The sequence below is a fragment of the Jaculus jaculus genome, chromosome 1 (genome assembly GCF_020740685.1).
Source record: "Jaculus jaculus isolate mJacJac1 chromosome 1, mJacJac1.mat.Y.cur, whole genome shotgun sequence".
Lineage (NCBI taxonomy): Eukaryota > Metazoa > Chordata > Mammalia > Rodentia > Dipodidae > Jaculus > Jaculus jaculus.
Window position 1 is genome coordinate 153,902,307 of NC_059102.1, and position 16,931 is coordinate 153,919,237.

The 16,931-nt window shown below is 46.9% G+C and overlaps 1 protein-coding gene across 2 annotated transcripts in view; it reads left to right on the plus strand.

Annotated features, from left to right (window-relative positions):
• Window positions 1-16,931, plus strand: part of Ap2a2 (adaptor related protein complex 2 subunit alpha 2) — a 92,509-nt gene that overhangs the window by 52,083 nt on the left and 23,495 nt on the right. For both annotated transcript variants that reach the window (XM_004654187.3, XM_004654188.3), the window contains exons 5-6: window positions 3,648-3,777; window positions 11,420-11,521. In XM_004654187.3, the coding sequence (XP_004654244.1) occupies window positions 3,648-3,777; window positions 11,420-11,521 (232 nt within the window). The remainder of the gene's footprint in view (window positions 1-3,647; window positions 3,778-11,419; window positions 11,522-16,931) is intronic.

The window sequence follows — 16,931 nt, forward strand, 5'->3', positions numbered from 1 at the left end:
GTTTTTTGAGGTAGGATCTTGCTGTAGCCCAGGCTAATCTGGAATTTACTATGCAGTCTCAGGGTGGTGTGGAACTCACAGTGATCCTCCTACCTCTGCCTCCTGAGTGCTGGGACTAAAGGTGTGCACTACCATGCCTGGCTTAAGATAAATATAGTTTTACTTATTTGTTTAGTTATGTTCTTGGTTTTTGAGGTAGGGTCTCACTCTGGCCCAGGCTGACCTGGAATTCACTATGGATTCTCAGGGTGGCCTTGAACTCACGGCAGTCCTCCTACTGCTGCTTCCTGAGTGCTGGGATTAAAAGCATGCACCACCACGCCCGGTCAATAAATATATATTTAAAACCTTAAATAGAAAAGCAGATCATAGTCTGCCAACCTGATTTCCATCCTTCCCAGCACCCGTCTACAGCCAGTGCAAAGTGGCATTCCAGCCTGTCATCCCAGTATGCCCATAGCAGTGGGAGGAGGAGAAGGCAGGAGAATCCAGAAGCTTGTGGGCCAGTTAGTCTGGTGCACACACAAGGCGGAAGGAGAAGATAGACACTTTAAGGTTATCCTCTGACCTCTACATGCATGTTATGGCACATGCACACCATACATACAAATACTTGCACATGTACACACAAAAGCAAAAATAAAACGTGTATCGTAGAAGAGAGCTCTCAGCTTGACTCAGAAAGTGGTCTCACTTGCGTGCGTGCCCAGGAGGAAGAGCATAGCTGTTCTGTTGAAGGGCACAGCTCTGAGTCTTGCAAGCTTCAGGAAGAGAGGCTGAGCCCCACGGCCCTGAGAATTCTGTGTCCTCTGGCCCCTTAGTTCGTTTGGAGAGAAGTTGAGTGGGCCTGAGGAGTGACTCTGGAAGTTTGAAACAGCCCTGGCCTGCCTCTGTTCTTGGGCTTGGCAGAGAGAGGCAGGACCTGCTCCAGCCAGCTTGTGTGCTTCATGGAGCCGCACAGCTGAGCCCCAACCATAATGACCCCTGAGCAGGGTGTTGAGGCCCTCGAAGCAGGGAAGTAGTCCTCAACTGTCCATGAGACTGGAGCACAGGTGGGAGGAGCCCAAAGACAGAGCTAGCCAACACTCTTCGCCCAGCCACCTGCCCTAGGGGACTGTGGAGCAACGTCTCAGGGCATTTTCAGCTGTCATAGTGGAGGGTCTACTGCTGTCTTCCAGTGTGGGTGGAGGCACAACATAGACCCACCGCAGAGAGAGCAGTGGAGGGTCCTGTCACTGCTGTCATGCAGGAGTCTAGGGTTGACCAAGGTGCGGTGATCCACAGTAATAGCAGGAGGCACAGCAGGAGGAAGTCTCAGGACCGGTTCTGGAGAGGCAGGTGGGGGAGCAAGGCTGGGGAGACTGCAGAACCACCCCACGGAAATGATTCAGAAGCCCAGGAGCTCTGTGGACCCTAGAGGACAGATGAGGAGGAGCGCCACAGAGCCACTGGGGTGGCGAGGACTGGGAAGCCCCACCACACACCGAACTTAAGCAGGAATCGCGGAGAAGAGAGGCGGAAGCAGGTCAGCATAGGTGTTGGGGCAGAGGGAGAGTTGGAGGCCAGACCAAAGAGAAGAAGCCAGGCAAGGTACCAGTGTGAGCTGCTGGCCTGGCCCTCCCTGGTCCTCTTCCGCAGTGGTGACTTCAGAGCCCTGTGGGCAGAACGTCTGGGAAGTGCCTTCTGTGCCACGTGTGGGCCCCTCATTCGAGTGTCCCTGTGCTGTGTTCTTGCCTTCTGCCGGCACCATGGTAGGATTGGTCCACTGGATGAAATGCTGGCAGGATAATCTTTTTATTTTTATTTATTTATTTGAAAGAGAGAAATCAGTAGATTGGGTGTGGGGGAAGTGGTGGAATGGTCACGTCAGAGCCTCTAGTCAGTGCAAACAAACTCCAAACACATGTACTACCTGTGCATCTGGCTTTATGTAGGTACTGGGGAATCGAACCTGGGTCCTTTGGCTTTGCAGGCAAGCGCCTTAACTGCTAAGCCATCTCTCCAGCCTAGGATAATCTTAGAAAGTACTCAGAAGGACAACAGCAAATGCATAGTGACCATGAGGTCTGACACAGAAAAGATCCGTCAGCAGAATACAGTTGGTTCCAGCCCATTAAGGGATGCTGGCCTATAAGGACAGTTCATGGGCACACAAGCTCCTCTCCCAAGCTTACTGTTTTACCCTGGAGGCCACTTTGGAAAATGTGAGCAAGAGATAAAACTCTGCTAAGCAGTAAGTGGTCCTGAGAACAGTTTTCAGCAATGTGGTCAGAGAGCAAGGTGAAAATGGCCCCTGGGAGGCCTGTGAGCGCAGAGGACGTCAAGATGGAGTCACCCATGTGCAGCCTTTGTTCTTCCATATTCTGGGGAGGGGTGGAAGGAGAGAGTATTTCTGACACCCGGGGCTGGCTCAGGCCTGATGCAGATGCACAGCAGCTTTGAGAAATCACACATAGACACTGGTGTGGGGCTGGGCTGGAACAAACGTGTTTTCTCTTAAAACCTCCCACTTGGAGCTGTTGACACACACCTGAAATGGAGGATCATGAGTTTGAGACCAGCCTGGGCTACTGGATTACATAGTAAGACCCTGTATTCAAAATTTTTGAAAAGAGGAGCTGGGCGTGGTGGCGCACGCTTTTAATCCCAACACTCAGGAGGCAGAGGTAGGAGGATCTCTGTGAGTTCAAGGCCATCCTGAGACTACACAGTAAATTCCAGGTCAGCCTAGACCAGAGTGAAACCGTACCTTGAGAAAGAAAAAAAAAAATTTAAAAAGAGGGCTGGAGAGATGGCTTAGAGGTTAAGACACTTGCCTGCAAAGGCAAAGGACCCAGATGCAGTACCCATGTGAGCCAGATGCACAAGGTGGCACATGCGTCTGGAGTTTATTTGCAGTGGCTAGAGGCTCTTATATGCCCATTCATTCTCATTCTTTCTCTCTCAAATACATAAGTAAAATAAATTTTAAAAATTTAAAAAGAAGCCGGGCGTGGTGGTGCACGCCTTTAATCCCTGCACTCAGGAGGCAGAGGTAGGAGGATCGCCATGAGTTCAAGGCCACCCTGAGACTACAGAGTTAATTCCAGGTCAGCCTGGACCAGAGTGAGACCCTACCTCAAAAAACAAAACAAAACAAAACAAAAATTTAAAAAGAAAAGAATGAAAAAAAGTTCCTTTCTCCATCTCCTTTGCTTGCCCCATTTCCACATCAGGATGTGAAACTTGAGTGGAGGGACTCCTTGCTGGCTTGGTAGGGTGGAGCTGGGTGAAGTTTGGGGAGTGGGACACAGAAGAGCCTGACAATATTTTGGAGGCGAGAGAGGAGACCACTCTAGTAGTTGAGACCTTCTGACACGTTGGAGTGATAGTGACTTGTGAAAAAGTGCTGTGAGGAACACTGATGAACACAGTCAGCCTTCACAGTCAGGGCACACTCAGCGTCCAGCCTACATAATTAGGTTGCACCTGGTGCCCAGGAAGGGATGAGAGTTGGCGTGCTTAGGGGTTCTCATGGGCCTGCCATGTTGATGCTGTCCGGACCTTCCCAACTTGCTTATGTCCTGGTGACCCTGGTGTGCAGTTCCATGCTGTGGAGCCCCACAGACAGCCACCATGCTCCCAGGTGAATGCTATTTATTTTCCAGAGACACCATGGACAGTGTGAAGCAGAGCGCTGCCCTGTGCTTGCTGCGCTTGTATAGGACGTCCCCTGACCTTGTTCCCATGGGTGACTGGACATCCCGTGTGGTGCACCTCCTCAATGACCAGCACTTGGTAAGTATATAGGTTCCATTCACCCGGGCCCCACACTGTAACCTCTTTGGAAGAGACCTGTAGGAGACTTTGAGACACCGAGGGTGGCAAGTGGCAGCCTGCAGCAAGGTGCTTCCCAGGGATGCTGTACAGGGTAGTGCTTCCAACAGGGGACCCCAGGGCCACTGCCAGCTGCCTCATTTGCACTATGACGAGGGAGTTCACCTGATTGGGTTCCAGTACACAGGTCTTATTGACTTGTATGAATCTCAAGCCAGGCCCTGTTGTCGACCTGTTTAAATGGACGCAGATGGGAGGTCTGACTCGGTGCCTATGGCTGCCAGCCAGGTGGGAATGGAGGTGTGCATACGTTTAGAGGAGAACACACTGGGGGGGGGGTGCATTGAGTGTTTGGCTGCAGAGCGACAGCTGTCACCACCACATTATGACTTCCTGTGCTTGTTGGGGTAGGAGATGGCCTGAGCTCCTGACGGTTGAGATGCAAGGAGGAGGCAGGGGCCCGGGAGGAGAGCTAAGGATGCTGCTTCAGGAGTGGGTCCTGAGTGTTGGGGCGGAGGCTTCTTGGCCTCTGCATGTTTAGGTCCCACCAGTGGGTCAGAAGATGTTGCTGGAGCCTGTCAGGTATGCTCCTGTCGTGTCAACAGGATGCTGCGAGCTGTGGGGTTTTTCTAGTTTTGCAGCTGAGGAAACAGAAGCTCAGAAAGATGAAGCAGCCTCGCAGCTAGGGAGGACCAGGCTTGAACCAGGTTTTCAGAGGGCGTGTCCTGGCTCTAGGCAGTTCAGACCCAAGTGCGTACAGCCGTGCAGGGGAACCAGCTGTGAGGGGCAGTGAGCGGGCTTCACACTGCTCACACTGCTTTCTGCGTGTGCTTGTGAATATCTGTGGAATTCTGGCACATGTAGTTCATGTCTCGCAGGGAGCTTCCCATAGTCACACGGCCCTGGCCACACTGCATTTTAGGGTGGCAGAGTGGAACCCATTGTCCCAGGAGCATGTCCTTCTATGGACATGGATGTGTGACCCACAGCTTCAGGGTTGCTTTTAGGTCTTCATGCATATAGCTAGCTTGCTTGCCTGCCTGCCTGCCTGCTTTCTCCCTCCTTCCCTCCCTCCCTTCCTCCCTTCCTTTCTTTATTTTTGGTTTTCCGAGTTAGGGTCTCACTCTAGCTCAGGCTGACCTGGAATTCACTGTGTAGTCTCAGGCTGGCCTCAAACTCACAGTGATCCTCCTACCTCTGCCTCCTGAGTGCTGGGATTAAAGACGTGCTCCACCATGCCTGGTTTACTGTTTGTTTTTGAGGTAGGGTGCTAATCTGGAATTAACTATGCAGTCTCATGATAGCCTCCTTGAACTGATGGTGATCCTCCTACTCCTGCCTCCCAAGTGCTGGGATTAAAGGCGTGTGCCACCACACCCGGCTTCTGGCTTACTTTTTAAAAATATCTTATTTATTTATTAAAGAGAGACACTAGAGAATGGGCATGGCAGGGCCTCCAGCCACTGCAAATGAACTTTGGGGGCCCAGTCACCCTAAACTGCCTTAATCCCTCCTCTGAAGAAGCAACCCTAACTGCCATTAATGAATTGGGGTGACTACTGGGCGTGGTTGTGCACCCCTTTAATCCCAGCACTTGGGAGGCAGAGGTAGAAGAATTGCTATGAGTTTGAGGCCATCCTGAGAATACATAGTGAATTCCAGGTCAGCCTGGGCTAGAGTGAGATACTACTTCAAAAAAAAAAAAAAAAAAAAGAATTGAGGTGATAATGAGGTGTCTTCAAGCTGAGTGGGATCATTGGTGTGTGGCAGTTGGGAAACTTCTCCAGTGTGTCAAAAGTGCATTCATAGAGTGTGCAGAGACAGTCCTGGAAGCAAATGTTGGGAAGAAAAAATAAAAGGCAAAGCATTAGGGGAAAGCGAGCAATGAGTAAAATGGGGCTCTTCAAGGTTCCCTTCTTTTAGAACAATATTTGTGTGTGTGTGTGTGTGTGTGTGTGAGTGTGAGAGAGAGATTTCATGCATATGCGTGTGTGTACCAGGGCCTCTAGCCACTGAAAATGAACACCAGACACATGCACTGGCTTATGTGCCTTCTGGGGAGATGTGCATCTGGCTTATGTCGGTTCTGGGGAGTTGAACCTGGGTCCTTAGGCTCCACAGGCAAGCACCTTAACCACTAAGCTATCTCTCTAGCCTCAGGGTTTCCATTCTTGTCAACTTTGAGGCCTTTGAAGGAGACTGCAGTGACCCACGTAGATTTAAATCCTTATCATTGTGACTCTAAAATCACCTATCTGTATAGGATCTATGACCTCTTTTGGAGCCATGCTTCTGACAGGACTCAGCCATACATTTAATCTCTAAGTGTGCTTCGGCCTGAAGCACATACTGACAGACAGACTCAAAAACCCTCTGGAGTAAACAGAATTCAGACATTCCCCATTCAAACCTGTTGCACTCCCTGAAGATCAAGGAAGCCATGCTGTAATTACTGCATGCAATACAGAAACTAAAAGATGTTTACAGGTGAAGCATCTTATTTCATATAAAGCTAGGGGCAAACCAGAAATTAGCCAGATAAAGTCATTAGCAATGATCTTTAACTACTGAGACATCTGTGAAGCCCCCAGGTAGGAAGTAGGCAGGCTTTCAGACCTTTGGTGGTGGAGCAGACCTGGAGTCTGGTCATGGCATCACTCTGCTGCCTAGTGTGGGTTGCAGCCCTACAGGGCCTGAGCACACTGCATGAGCCTTGGGCCACTGACTGCGTACATTCTATCTAGATCTCCAAAGAACTAGGTTATTTTTGCTGGGGACAGTGAGGGCTACCACTAATATATAGTGAAGGAGTCTGCCTTAATAACAAAAAAAAAAAAGAAAGAAAGAAAGAAAGAAAGAAAGAAAGAAAGAAAAGAAGAAAACCAGCTTGGGAATTCAGTCATGATAGCCATGGCTGGGGCTTCTCCCAATCAGGAGAGAGAGAGGCCAGAAGCTCAGGAGTCATTGTTAAAGTCAGCTTTGCTTTCCTGGCAGAAAACACCTAACCAAGAGCAGCTTGTGGGAGGAAAGGGTTTATTTTGGCTTACAGACTTGAGGGGAAGCTCCATGATGGCAGGGCAAAATGATGCCATGAGCAGAGGGTGGACATCATCTTCTGGCCAACATCAGGTGGTCAACAGCAGCATGAGAGTGTGCCAAACACTGGCAAGGGGAAGCTGGCTATAATACTCATAAGCCCACCCCCAGCAATACACTGCCTCCAGTCTGCTCCAATTCCCAAATTGCTACTAGCTAAGGACTTAGCATTCAGAACACATAAGTTTATGGTGGCTACCTTAAATTAAATCACCACATTCCACCCCTGGCCCTCATAAACTGATAACCATCCATGATGTAAAATGCAATGCACTCAGTCCAACTTTAAAAGTCTCCATAGTTTTAGTTTGTTTATTTATTTATTATTTATTTGAGAGAGAGGAAAAAAAAATAGAGAGAGAGAGAGAGAGCGCGCGCAAGCGAGCGTGAGTGTGTGCGCGCACATGGGCATTCCAGAGCCTCTAGCCACTGGAAAAGAACTCCAGACGCATGCGCCACCTTGTACATCTGTCTTACATGGGTCCTAGGGAATCAAACCTGAGTCCTTTGGCTTCCCAGGCAAGTGCCTTACCCACTAAGCCATCTGTCGAGCTCTCCATAGTTTTTATCAATCCCAATGATGTTCAAACATCCCCATAGTCCAAGGTCTTTTAACTGAGCCATAATACCAAAGAGCAAACAAACAAACAACCATAAACGATACAGAATAAGTTACATTCAAACTGCAAAAAGTGGCATTGAAAATAACAAGGAAAAATTGAACCAATATACGATTAAAAACAAACAGGGCAAATGTCAGATTCTGTAGCTCCAAGTCCAACAACTCCAACCAGTGACAAGTCTCCAAGTTGGATAATTCTAACCATTGAAGAGTCTCTGGAGTTCTAATTCTGCCCCTCCAGCTAGGCTACTCACAGTCCTGGAAAACTTCATCAGTTGCCAGCAGGTTTTCTTGGCAGCCATCCCATAGTCCCAGTATCTCCATTGGGTCTCCACTGCAACCATGGTTCATCCTCATGGCTCCAACGGGCCTGTACTCAGGTAATCTAGCAAGCCCATGGCCATTTCCAAAACACAAAACTATTGCAAATTCAATAACTCTCTCTGTCCTGCATTTATTAAACTCCATAGTACCAGGTGGGCTGCCAACTTGTTAATCCAGGAGGGAAATAAATGACTTTGAAGAGCAGGACTCCCTTTTAGGATTCAGACCCCTTACTTCAAATAAGTTTGCATTCGGGCTGGAGAGATGGCTTAATGGTTAAGGTGCTTGCCTGCAAAGCCAAAGGACCTCAGTTTGATAGCCCAGGACCCACGTAAGCTAGATGCATGGTATGGCACATGTATCTGGAGTTCTTTTGCAGTGGCCAGAAGTCCTGGTGTGCTCTTATTCATTCTCTCTCTCTCAAATAAATAAAAATAAAATATTAAAAACATATTTAAAAAAGAGTCTGCATTCTTTGTGTTGTCCCAAAGCAGATCAGCTGGCCCAATCTCAATGGTTGTAATCTCTTAATTTCAGCTAAATGGGCAGCAGTTTCGGCCCAAGGATTTCATTTTGGGGCTAGAGAGATTGCTTAGTGGTTAAGGCATTTGTCTGCAAAGCCAAAGGACCCAGGTTCAATTTTCCAGGACCCACGTAAGTCAGATGTACAAGGGGGTGCATATATCTGGAGTTCATTTGCAGTGGCTGGAGGCATTGGCACACCTCTCTCTTTCTGCCTATTTCTCTCTCTTTTTATCTCTCAAGTAAATAAATAAATGAATAAAAATATTTAAAAAAAAGATTTCATTTTGTTCTGTGCCATGTCATCTGTTCATACCAGTCCATTTCTACACAATGCAACCCTGCACAAATTCTCAGGACAGGGACATAACAGCAAGCCTCTCACACAAACTGCTTCTATCCCAGTCCAGGCAAAGTCTTTTTCATCCTCACAAGCCAAACCTCATGGTCCATAGTTCTTACTTCATTCAGGTCTTTTTTTTTTAAATTTAATTTTTATTTAATTTATTATTTATTATTTATTTTAGGGAGGGAGGGTACAAGCGTACACCACCTTGTGCATCTGTTTTTTTGTAAGTACTAGGGAATTGAATCTGGGTCCCAGGCATTGCTCCAGCACAAACAAACTCAGAACCACAATCCCAGGCAGAATCTGCATTTCCCTTAGACTACCATTGGTCCTTAGCATTTAAACTCAGTGTTATACAGAGAAAACACAAAATTGAGCCTTATAAAACTCAGTCAATGTTATACAGAGCAAACACAGAATACATCCTGACCAAACTCAGTGTTCTACATGTATTATTTATATTTTGTTACTAACTTTACAAGTAGGCAAAAAGAGAAAGCAAAGTTTTAACATCTGCCATTTACCATCTACCAAGTATTTTTTGTTGTTGTTGTTGAGACAAGGCTTCCTATAGCTGAGGGTGACCTTGAACATTCTATGTAGCCGAGGATGATCTTGAATTCTTACTTTACTTACATGAAAGAGAGAGAAGGCACGCCAGGGCCTGTAGCCACTGCAGACGAACTCCAGATGCACAGGATATGCCACCTTGTACATCTGGCTTTACGTGGGTCCTGGGGAATTGAACCTGGGTCCCTTGGCTTTATAGGCAATTGCGTTAACCACTTCAGCCCATATTTTATGAATTTATTTAATGAATTATTTTTTCTTTTTTGAGGTAGAGTCTTGCTGTAGCCCAGGCTGGCCTGAAATTCACTATGTAGTCTCAGGGTGGTCTCACCAAAGTACCAATATATGCCAACATACTGATATGATATGAGAATATTCTTGTTTTATGAATTCAAAGAAGTGAAATCCACAGACCAGAGGGTAGAGTTTAGAGAGATTTTATTTAAGAGGAATAAGTATGAAGAGCTCCTACTTATAAGAAGACAAGAGGTGCCCACGTGCCCAGGGCTGGGCTCAATTGTGTAGTCAGGGTTGGGATTGCCAGGAGTCCTTGAGGGAAGAACAAGCCCTGCTTGGGGAAGTCCAAACTCCAGGGCTCCCTAGTCACCATGACCCCAGCTCTGCTAGAGCTGCCTCTCCTCTGCCAACACAGAAACTTGACCTTTTTACTCAACTTGTATGTTCAGGGTGAAGGAATCTGCCAAACCTCTATGAATGAAGCCTTTCTCTGACTGCCCAGGAGGGGGGTAGGGACCAGGGCCAGAGCTCCACATGCACCCCCAGCACCTGCCTGAGGGACACCGCTCCCTCATACCCATCCGTCTGACAGCAAGACTGTCCAGGGAGCCAGCCCCTCTTTTCTACACACTCAGCCACAAGGCCACCCTGTCCCCTACCACACCCAGCTGCCCCCTTTTGTAAGTATGTGAAAAGGAAAAAAAAAATACAAATGTTGGAGTTGGCTGGAGCTCCTCTCTGGCCATGTCTTTTAACCCTTATGTAATAATGTACAGAGAAGTTGTTGGTGTTCTAAGACTCTGTGTGGCTGTGCAATTTCTGTACATTTGCAATTAGAAATATTAAAGATTTACTTAGCTATTAGAAACAAAGAAGAAGAAGGCAGGAGGGAGAACAGCCCACAGGATTATGTATAGTCCCAGCTGGCCTTGAACTGGCAACCTTCTTTTCTTAGTTCTGTACATGTAAGTTTGGCTTGAGAATTCCTTCCTTCCTTCCTTCTTTTCCCCCTCATTTCCTCCCTCCCTCTCTCCCTCCCTTCCTTCCCTCTCTCTCTCTCTCTCTGTATGCATGCATGCATGCATACATGTGTGTTGTGTTGAGGATTAAACTCAGGGGCCTTGTGCATGCTAGGCACATTGCCACTGAGCTATATCTTTGAACTGAGAATTTTTTGTTTTGTTTTTGTTTTTCGAAGTAGGGTTTCACTCTGGCCTAGGCTGACCTGGAATCAACTATTTAGTCTCAGGGTGGCCTCCAACTCACAGTGATTCTCCTACTTCTGCTGAGATGAAAGGCGTGTCCCACCATGCCCGGCTTAAACTGAGAATTTTTTTACTTACCTAAAATAAGAGATGACAACTGTTTGCTGTCCTAGGACAGTGGTAGTCTTCGTGTCTCATGGAGGGGTGCCATACTACACTGGGGTTTGGGCTGCTCCCGCTGAGCCCAGGTGTGCAGGGGCTTTGCAGAGGAACAGTCTCCTGCCCTGGGCCTGGGCCCCATCCAGGCTGCAGGGTGTGAGAGCGAGACACAGTAGGGCTGTGAGGATACATGTGAGTCAGAAGGTCTGTCTTCCTCCACAGCACACACAGCGATCTAAGTGCGAGACAGCTAGAGCAGGTGGTGGCAGAGACCTGTCACGTGTAAGACCATGAGAGAAAATGGCAGCCCTCATCGGCCGCAGCTAGTGGGACCTGGGCTTAGCTCGGCTAGACATCCTAGTACCCAGAAAGAAGCTGGGTGTGTGCTTCCTGCGTTTGCAAACTCTTTGGGTCCCTCGGGTGGGCCTGGGGCCAGGTGGCCTCGCACTGCAGGATGTACCCCCCCTGCTCCCTGTCACAGGGGCTCGTAGGCCTCCTAATGGAGTCTCTGTCTTTCAGGGTGTAGTGACCGCTGCCACCAGCCTCATCACCACGCTGGCTCAGAAGAACCCTGAGGAGTTTAAGACCTCCGTGTCCCTGGCTGTCTCCCGGCTGAGCAGAGTGAGTCTGGGCAGATGGCTGTGTGGTCTGTATCTTCAGTGTTTGGCCGAGTTAACCTATTCTTTGATTTTTATGTTTTATTTAAAAAAATGTTTATTTTATTTTACTTGTAAGCAGAGAGAAAGGGCATGCCAAGGCCTCCTGTAACTGAATGATCTACAGATGAATGTGCCATCCTGTGCATCTGGCTTTACATGGGGTACTGGGGACATGAACTGGGGCTGTCAGGCTTTACAAGCAAGTGCCTTAACTGCTGAGCCATCTCTCCAGCCCCCTATATTTTATTTTTTTATCTTTAGAGAAAGAGGGAGGGAGGGAGGGAGAGAGAGAAAGAGAACGGGCCTGCCAGGGCCTCCAGCCACTGTAAACGAACTCCAGACACATGTGCCCCCTTGTGCATCTGGCTAACGTGGGTCCTGGGGAATTGAACCAGGGTCCTTTGGCTTTGCAGGTAAATGCCTTAACTGATAAGCCATCCATACAGCCCCCTCCCTTTTTGTTATTTTTAAATTTTATTTTATTTTTTACTGATTCTGGTGCTTACTGTTTACAAACTCCAGTGACTGTGTTCCTCGTAGGACTGGGGTTATAGGCATGCATGACCAAGTTCCCAAGTCTAGCTGTTTACAAAGATTAAAACTGAGGTGGTCTCAGGACCCCTCAGGCCCTATACAAGCACAGGAAACACTCATAATCACTGAGCCATCTTTCCTGCTTGCAATGAACTTTTTCCAATTTTGTAATAAACTACACATAATATAAAATCTTATTTATTTATTTATTTTTAAAGGTTTTTTCCTTGTTTATTTTTATTTAGTTAGTTGAGAGCAACCGGCAGATAGACAGAGAAAGAGGGAGGGAGAGAGACAGATAAAGATTGAGAGATAGAGAGAAAGAGAGAGAGAGGGAGAGAATGGGTACTCCAGGGCCTCCAGCCACTGCAAATGAACTCCAGATGCATGCGCCCCTTTGTGCATCTGGCTAATGTGGGTCCTGGGGAATCAAGTCTTTTTTTTTTTTTTTTTTTGGTTTTTCGAGGTAGGGTCTCTGGTCCAGGCTGACCTGGAACTAACTCTGTAATCTCAGGGTGACCTTGAACTCTTGGCAGTCCTCCTACCTCTGCCTCCCGAGTGCTGGGATTTCAAGTCTTGAACCGGAGTCCTTAGGTTTCACAGGCAAGTGCTTAACCGCTAAGCCATCCCTCCAGCCCAAAATCTTATTTTTCTTTTTTCCAAGGTAGGGTCATGCTGTAGCCCAAACTGACCTGGAACTCACGATGTGGTCTCAGGGTGGCCTCAGACTCAAAAAACAAAACAAAACTCCAAAAAGGGCTGGAGAGATGGCTTAGTGGTTAAGGTGCTTGCCTGCAAAGCCTAAGGATCCAGGTTCAATTCTCCAGGCCCCACATAAGCCAGATGCACAAGGTGGCACATGCATCTGGAATTCATTTGCAGTGGCTAGAGGCCCTGGCATGCCCATTCTCTCTCTGTCTCTAGTAAATAAATATTTTTTTTAAAAAAGACTCCACATAGTTGGGCTGTAGGGTCACTGAGAAATCCTGCTGGAGCTGAACCGAAAACCTCCCCCATGTGTAGACCAGCTGACAGAAAGCTGGAAATAGCTATGCTGCATGCAGTTCAATGGGAGAAAGAGAAATCACCAGTGACGATATTCAACATTGGACATTGAAAGCCTTAAACTTGGCCAGCCAGGCCAAATTAGCCAATGGATACAATAGTGGTATGTCTGATATGGAGGAAACCAACCATCCTCTAATTTGAGTGGAGGCCCGCTCCATGGGAGGGAATACATCCCTGATACTGAAAACCTACAACAGGGGTCGTCATGAGCCATAGGGGTGCAACGTCTGGTTAAATGCGTAGACTGTGCTCACCAATCTGCCTTTGTGCATCTCTTAATGTTCATACCCATATATTAATGCTACGTTTACTTTTGGTCAGAGAAGCTTCTCTTTTCAGATGGCAGTGATCTTGGGACGACTCAGAAGGTACCATGGTGCTGAGAAGTGACAGAGGAGTGCTCAGCACTGAATTATCTCTTTCATACCTTTCAAGGCTCAGGGTCCATTGCAGAAGAGGTGGCGGAAAGAATGTAAGAGTCAAAGGAAGGGTAGGATCCCTTACAATGTTCTCCTGCAGACACCAAGTGGCCTGGATATCTATGACCTCACACTGCCTGACACTACCTACACAAGGCCATCATGATAGGAGGAAAAGATGAGGAAAAGATGATGACATCAAAATAAAAGAGAGACTGATTAAGAGGGGGAGGGGATATGATGGAGAGTGCAGGTTTTAAGGGGAAAGTGGGAGGAGGGAGGGAATTACCATGGTTTACAATCAATTATGGAAGTTGTCAATGAAAAAAAAATTAAAACAACAACCACCTCCCCCATAAAACCAAACCAAAACAAACAAGCAAATAAAAACAAAACAAAACAAAAAGCACCATAGCATTCTAGGGCCTCTGCCCTGTAAATGAACTCTAAATCCTTGCACCACTTTATGCATCTGGCTTTATGTGGTTACTGGGTAACAGCCTTTGCAAGCAAGCCCTTCTTCTTTTTTTTTTTTCCGAGTTAGCGTCTCACTCTAGCCCAGGCTGACCTGGAATTTACTATGTTGTCTCAGGGTGGCCTCAGACTCACGGTGATCCTCTTACTTTTGCCTCCTGAGTGCTGGGATTAAAGGCATGTGCTACCATGCCTAACCAACAAGCCCTTTTTTTTCAAAGTAAAAAAAAAAAATAATAATAATAATTTATCTTAAAGTAGGGTCTCGCTCTAGACCAGGTGGACTTGGAATTCATGATGTAGTCTCGGGTGGTGAGTGCTGGGATTAAGTGTGTATGCCATCACTCCCAGCTCCAACCCTTTTTTTTTTTTTGGTTTTTTTTTTTTTTTGTTTTTTGAGGTAGGGTCTTGCTCTAGCCTAGACTGACCTGGAATTCACTATGTAGTCTCAGGGTGGCCTTGAACTCATGGCAATCCTCCTACCTCTGCCTCCCGAGTGCTGGGATTAATGTTGTGCGCCACCACTCACAGCTCCCTCCAAACATTTTTCAACTTGAGTTTTTGTGGCAAAATTTCCAATTGTGAAATTGCCTTAATGTGTTAGGAAACTGCTAATTAATTAATTTTTTGTGGTAGGGTCTCACTTTGGCCTAGGCTGACCTGGAACTTACTCTGTAGTTCCAGGCTGGCCTTGGACTCACAGTAATCCTCCTAACCTCTGCTTTCCAAGTGCTGGAATTAAAGGTGTGTACCACCACTTAAGTTTTTTTTTCCTTCCTCTTCTTTTTTTCTTTATTTTTACATCTCACTATGTAGTCAAGACTGGCCTCTTACTTGCTGACCTCGACATCAAAGTTGTTCTGATTTAACCTCCTAGTGCTGGGATGCACTATCACAGCCATCCATCTTTTCTGTATTTTTTATCACTTTGCTTAAGTTGCATGATCTTACTCATTTGTCTATTAAGGTGTATAGACAATAAATTATCCTGTGTGTAGGATCTGTGGTTGTGTCCCCTTTGTAGCTTTGGTACGGGATATGACCTTTTTATTTTTCCTTGATTTTTAAAATTATCTATCTGTCATCTGTCTGTCTGCCTGCCTGCCTGCCTGTCTATCTGGAGGGGAAGAATTGGCATGCCAGGGCCTTAGTTACTGCAAACACACTTCAGATGCATGCGCCACCTTGTGCACATGCGTCCCCTTGTGCACACGCATCCCCTTGTGCATCTGGCTTATGTGGGTTCTGGCTAGTTGAATGTGGGTTCTTACGCTTCCCAGGCAAGCACCTTAACCACGGGGTCTTCCCTTTGTCCTTGGTTATTCCGTGCTAGGTCTCTGCATTGTGTAGTTAGGTAACGATAGTTGGCATGTGTTCTGAGAAATGTGTCACTAGGCCATGGGAATTGCTCTGCTCCATTGTGACTTTTTGGCACTGCTGGCAATTGAACCTGGGGTTGTGTGTGTGTTAGGCTCTGTCACTCTGCTACATATCCAGCCTGTCCATTGTAAGTTTGTGGGAACATGTTTCACTTCCCGTGTGGAGTTTTTTTTTTTTTCTTCTTTGTCTTTCTGTGGTGTTTTTCTACCGTTTCTTCCTGTTTATATCTTTCTTTTTCGTGGTAGGATCTCGCTCTAGCTCAGGCTCTTCTGGAATTCACTATGGAGTCTCAGGGTGGCCTTGAACTCATGGTGATTCTCCTACCTCTGCCTCCCGAGTGCTGGGATGAAAGGTGTATGCCACCACACCCGGCTCTGTTTATATCTTTGATACCTTCCACTTTCGTTCAACACATTTGCACTAGATATCATTTTTTTAATTGTAAATGTATGCATTTAAAGCTTTCTCTGAGCATGTAGTACTAACTGTAGAGGTTGGGAGGATGGCTCAGTGGTTAACGTTAAACCACATCCTTATTAATTTATTTGAGAGAGAGAAAGATGGGAGGGGGGAGCAGAGAGAATGGGCACACCAGGGCCTTCAGCCACTGCAAACAAACTCCAGACGCATGCTCCACTTTATGTGTCCTGCTTATGTGGGTCCTGGGGAATTGAACCAAGGTCCTTTGGCTTTGCAGGCAAACACCTAAACTGCCAAGCCATCTCTCCAGCTGTTAATTTATTTTTTATTGACAATTTCCATAATTGTAGATAATAACCCATGGTAATTTCCTTCCTCCCTCCACTTTCCCCTTTGAAACTCCACTTGCCATTATATCCCCTCCCCCCTCTCAATCAGTCACTTTTACTTTGATGTCATGATCTTTTCCTCCTATTATGATGGTCTTGTGTAGGTAGTGTCAGGCACTGTGAGGTCATGGATATCCAGGCCATTTTGTGTCTGGAGGAGCACGTTGTAAGGAGTCCTACCCTTCCTTTGGCTCTCACATGCTTTCTACCACCTCTTCCACATTAGACCCTGAGCTTTGGAAGGTGTGATAGAGATATTTCAGTGCTGAGCACTCTGTCACATCTTCTTATCACCATGGTGCCTTCTGAGTCATTCCAGGATACTGCCAGCTGTAAAGAGAAGCTTCTCTACCAAAAGTGATAGTAGCATTAATATATGGGTATGAACATTAAGAGAAGTGCTTACTAGGCAGTTTGGTGAGCATAGTATATACTTTTATCCAGACAGCAGCAGACATTACACCCCTAGGGCTCATGACTACTCCTGTTGTAGGTTTTCAGTATCAGGGATATATTCCCTCCCATGGAGTGGGCCTCCAGTCCAATTAGAGAGCGGTTTGTTTCCCCCATAACAGACATGGCACTATTGCACCTGTTGGCTCATTTGGCCTGGTTGGCCAAATATAAGGCTTGCAGTGTCTACTGTTGAGTATCTTCACTGGTGATTTCTCTCTCTCCCATTGAACTG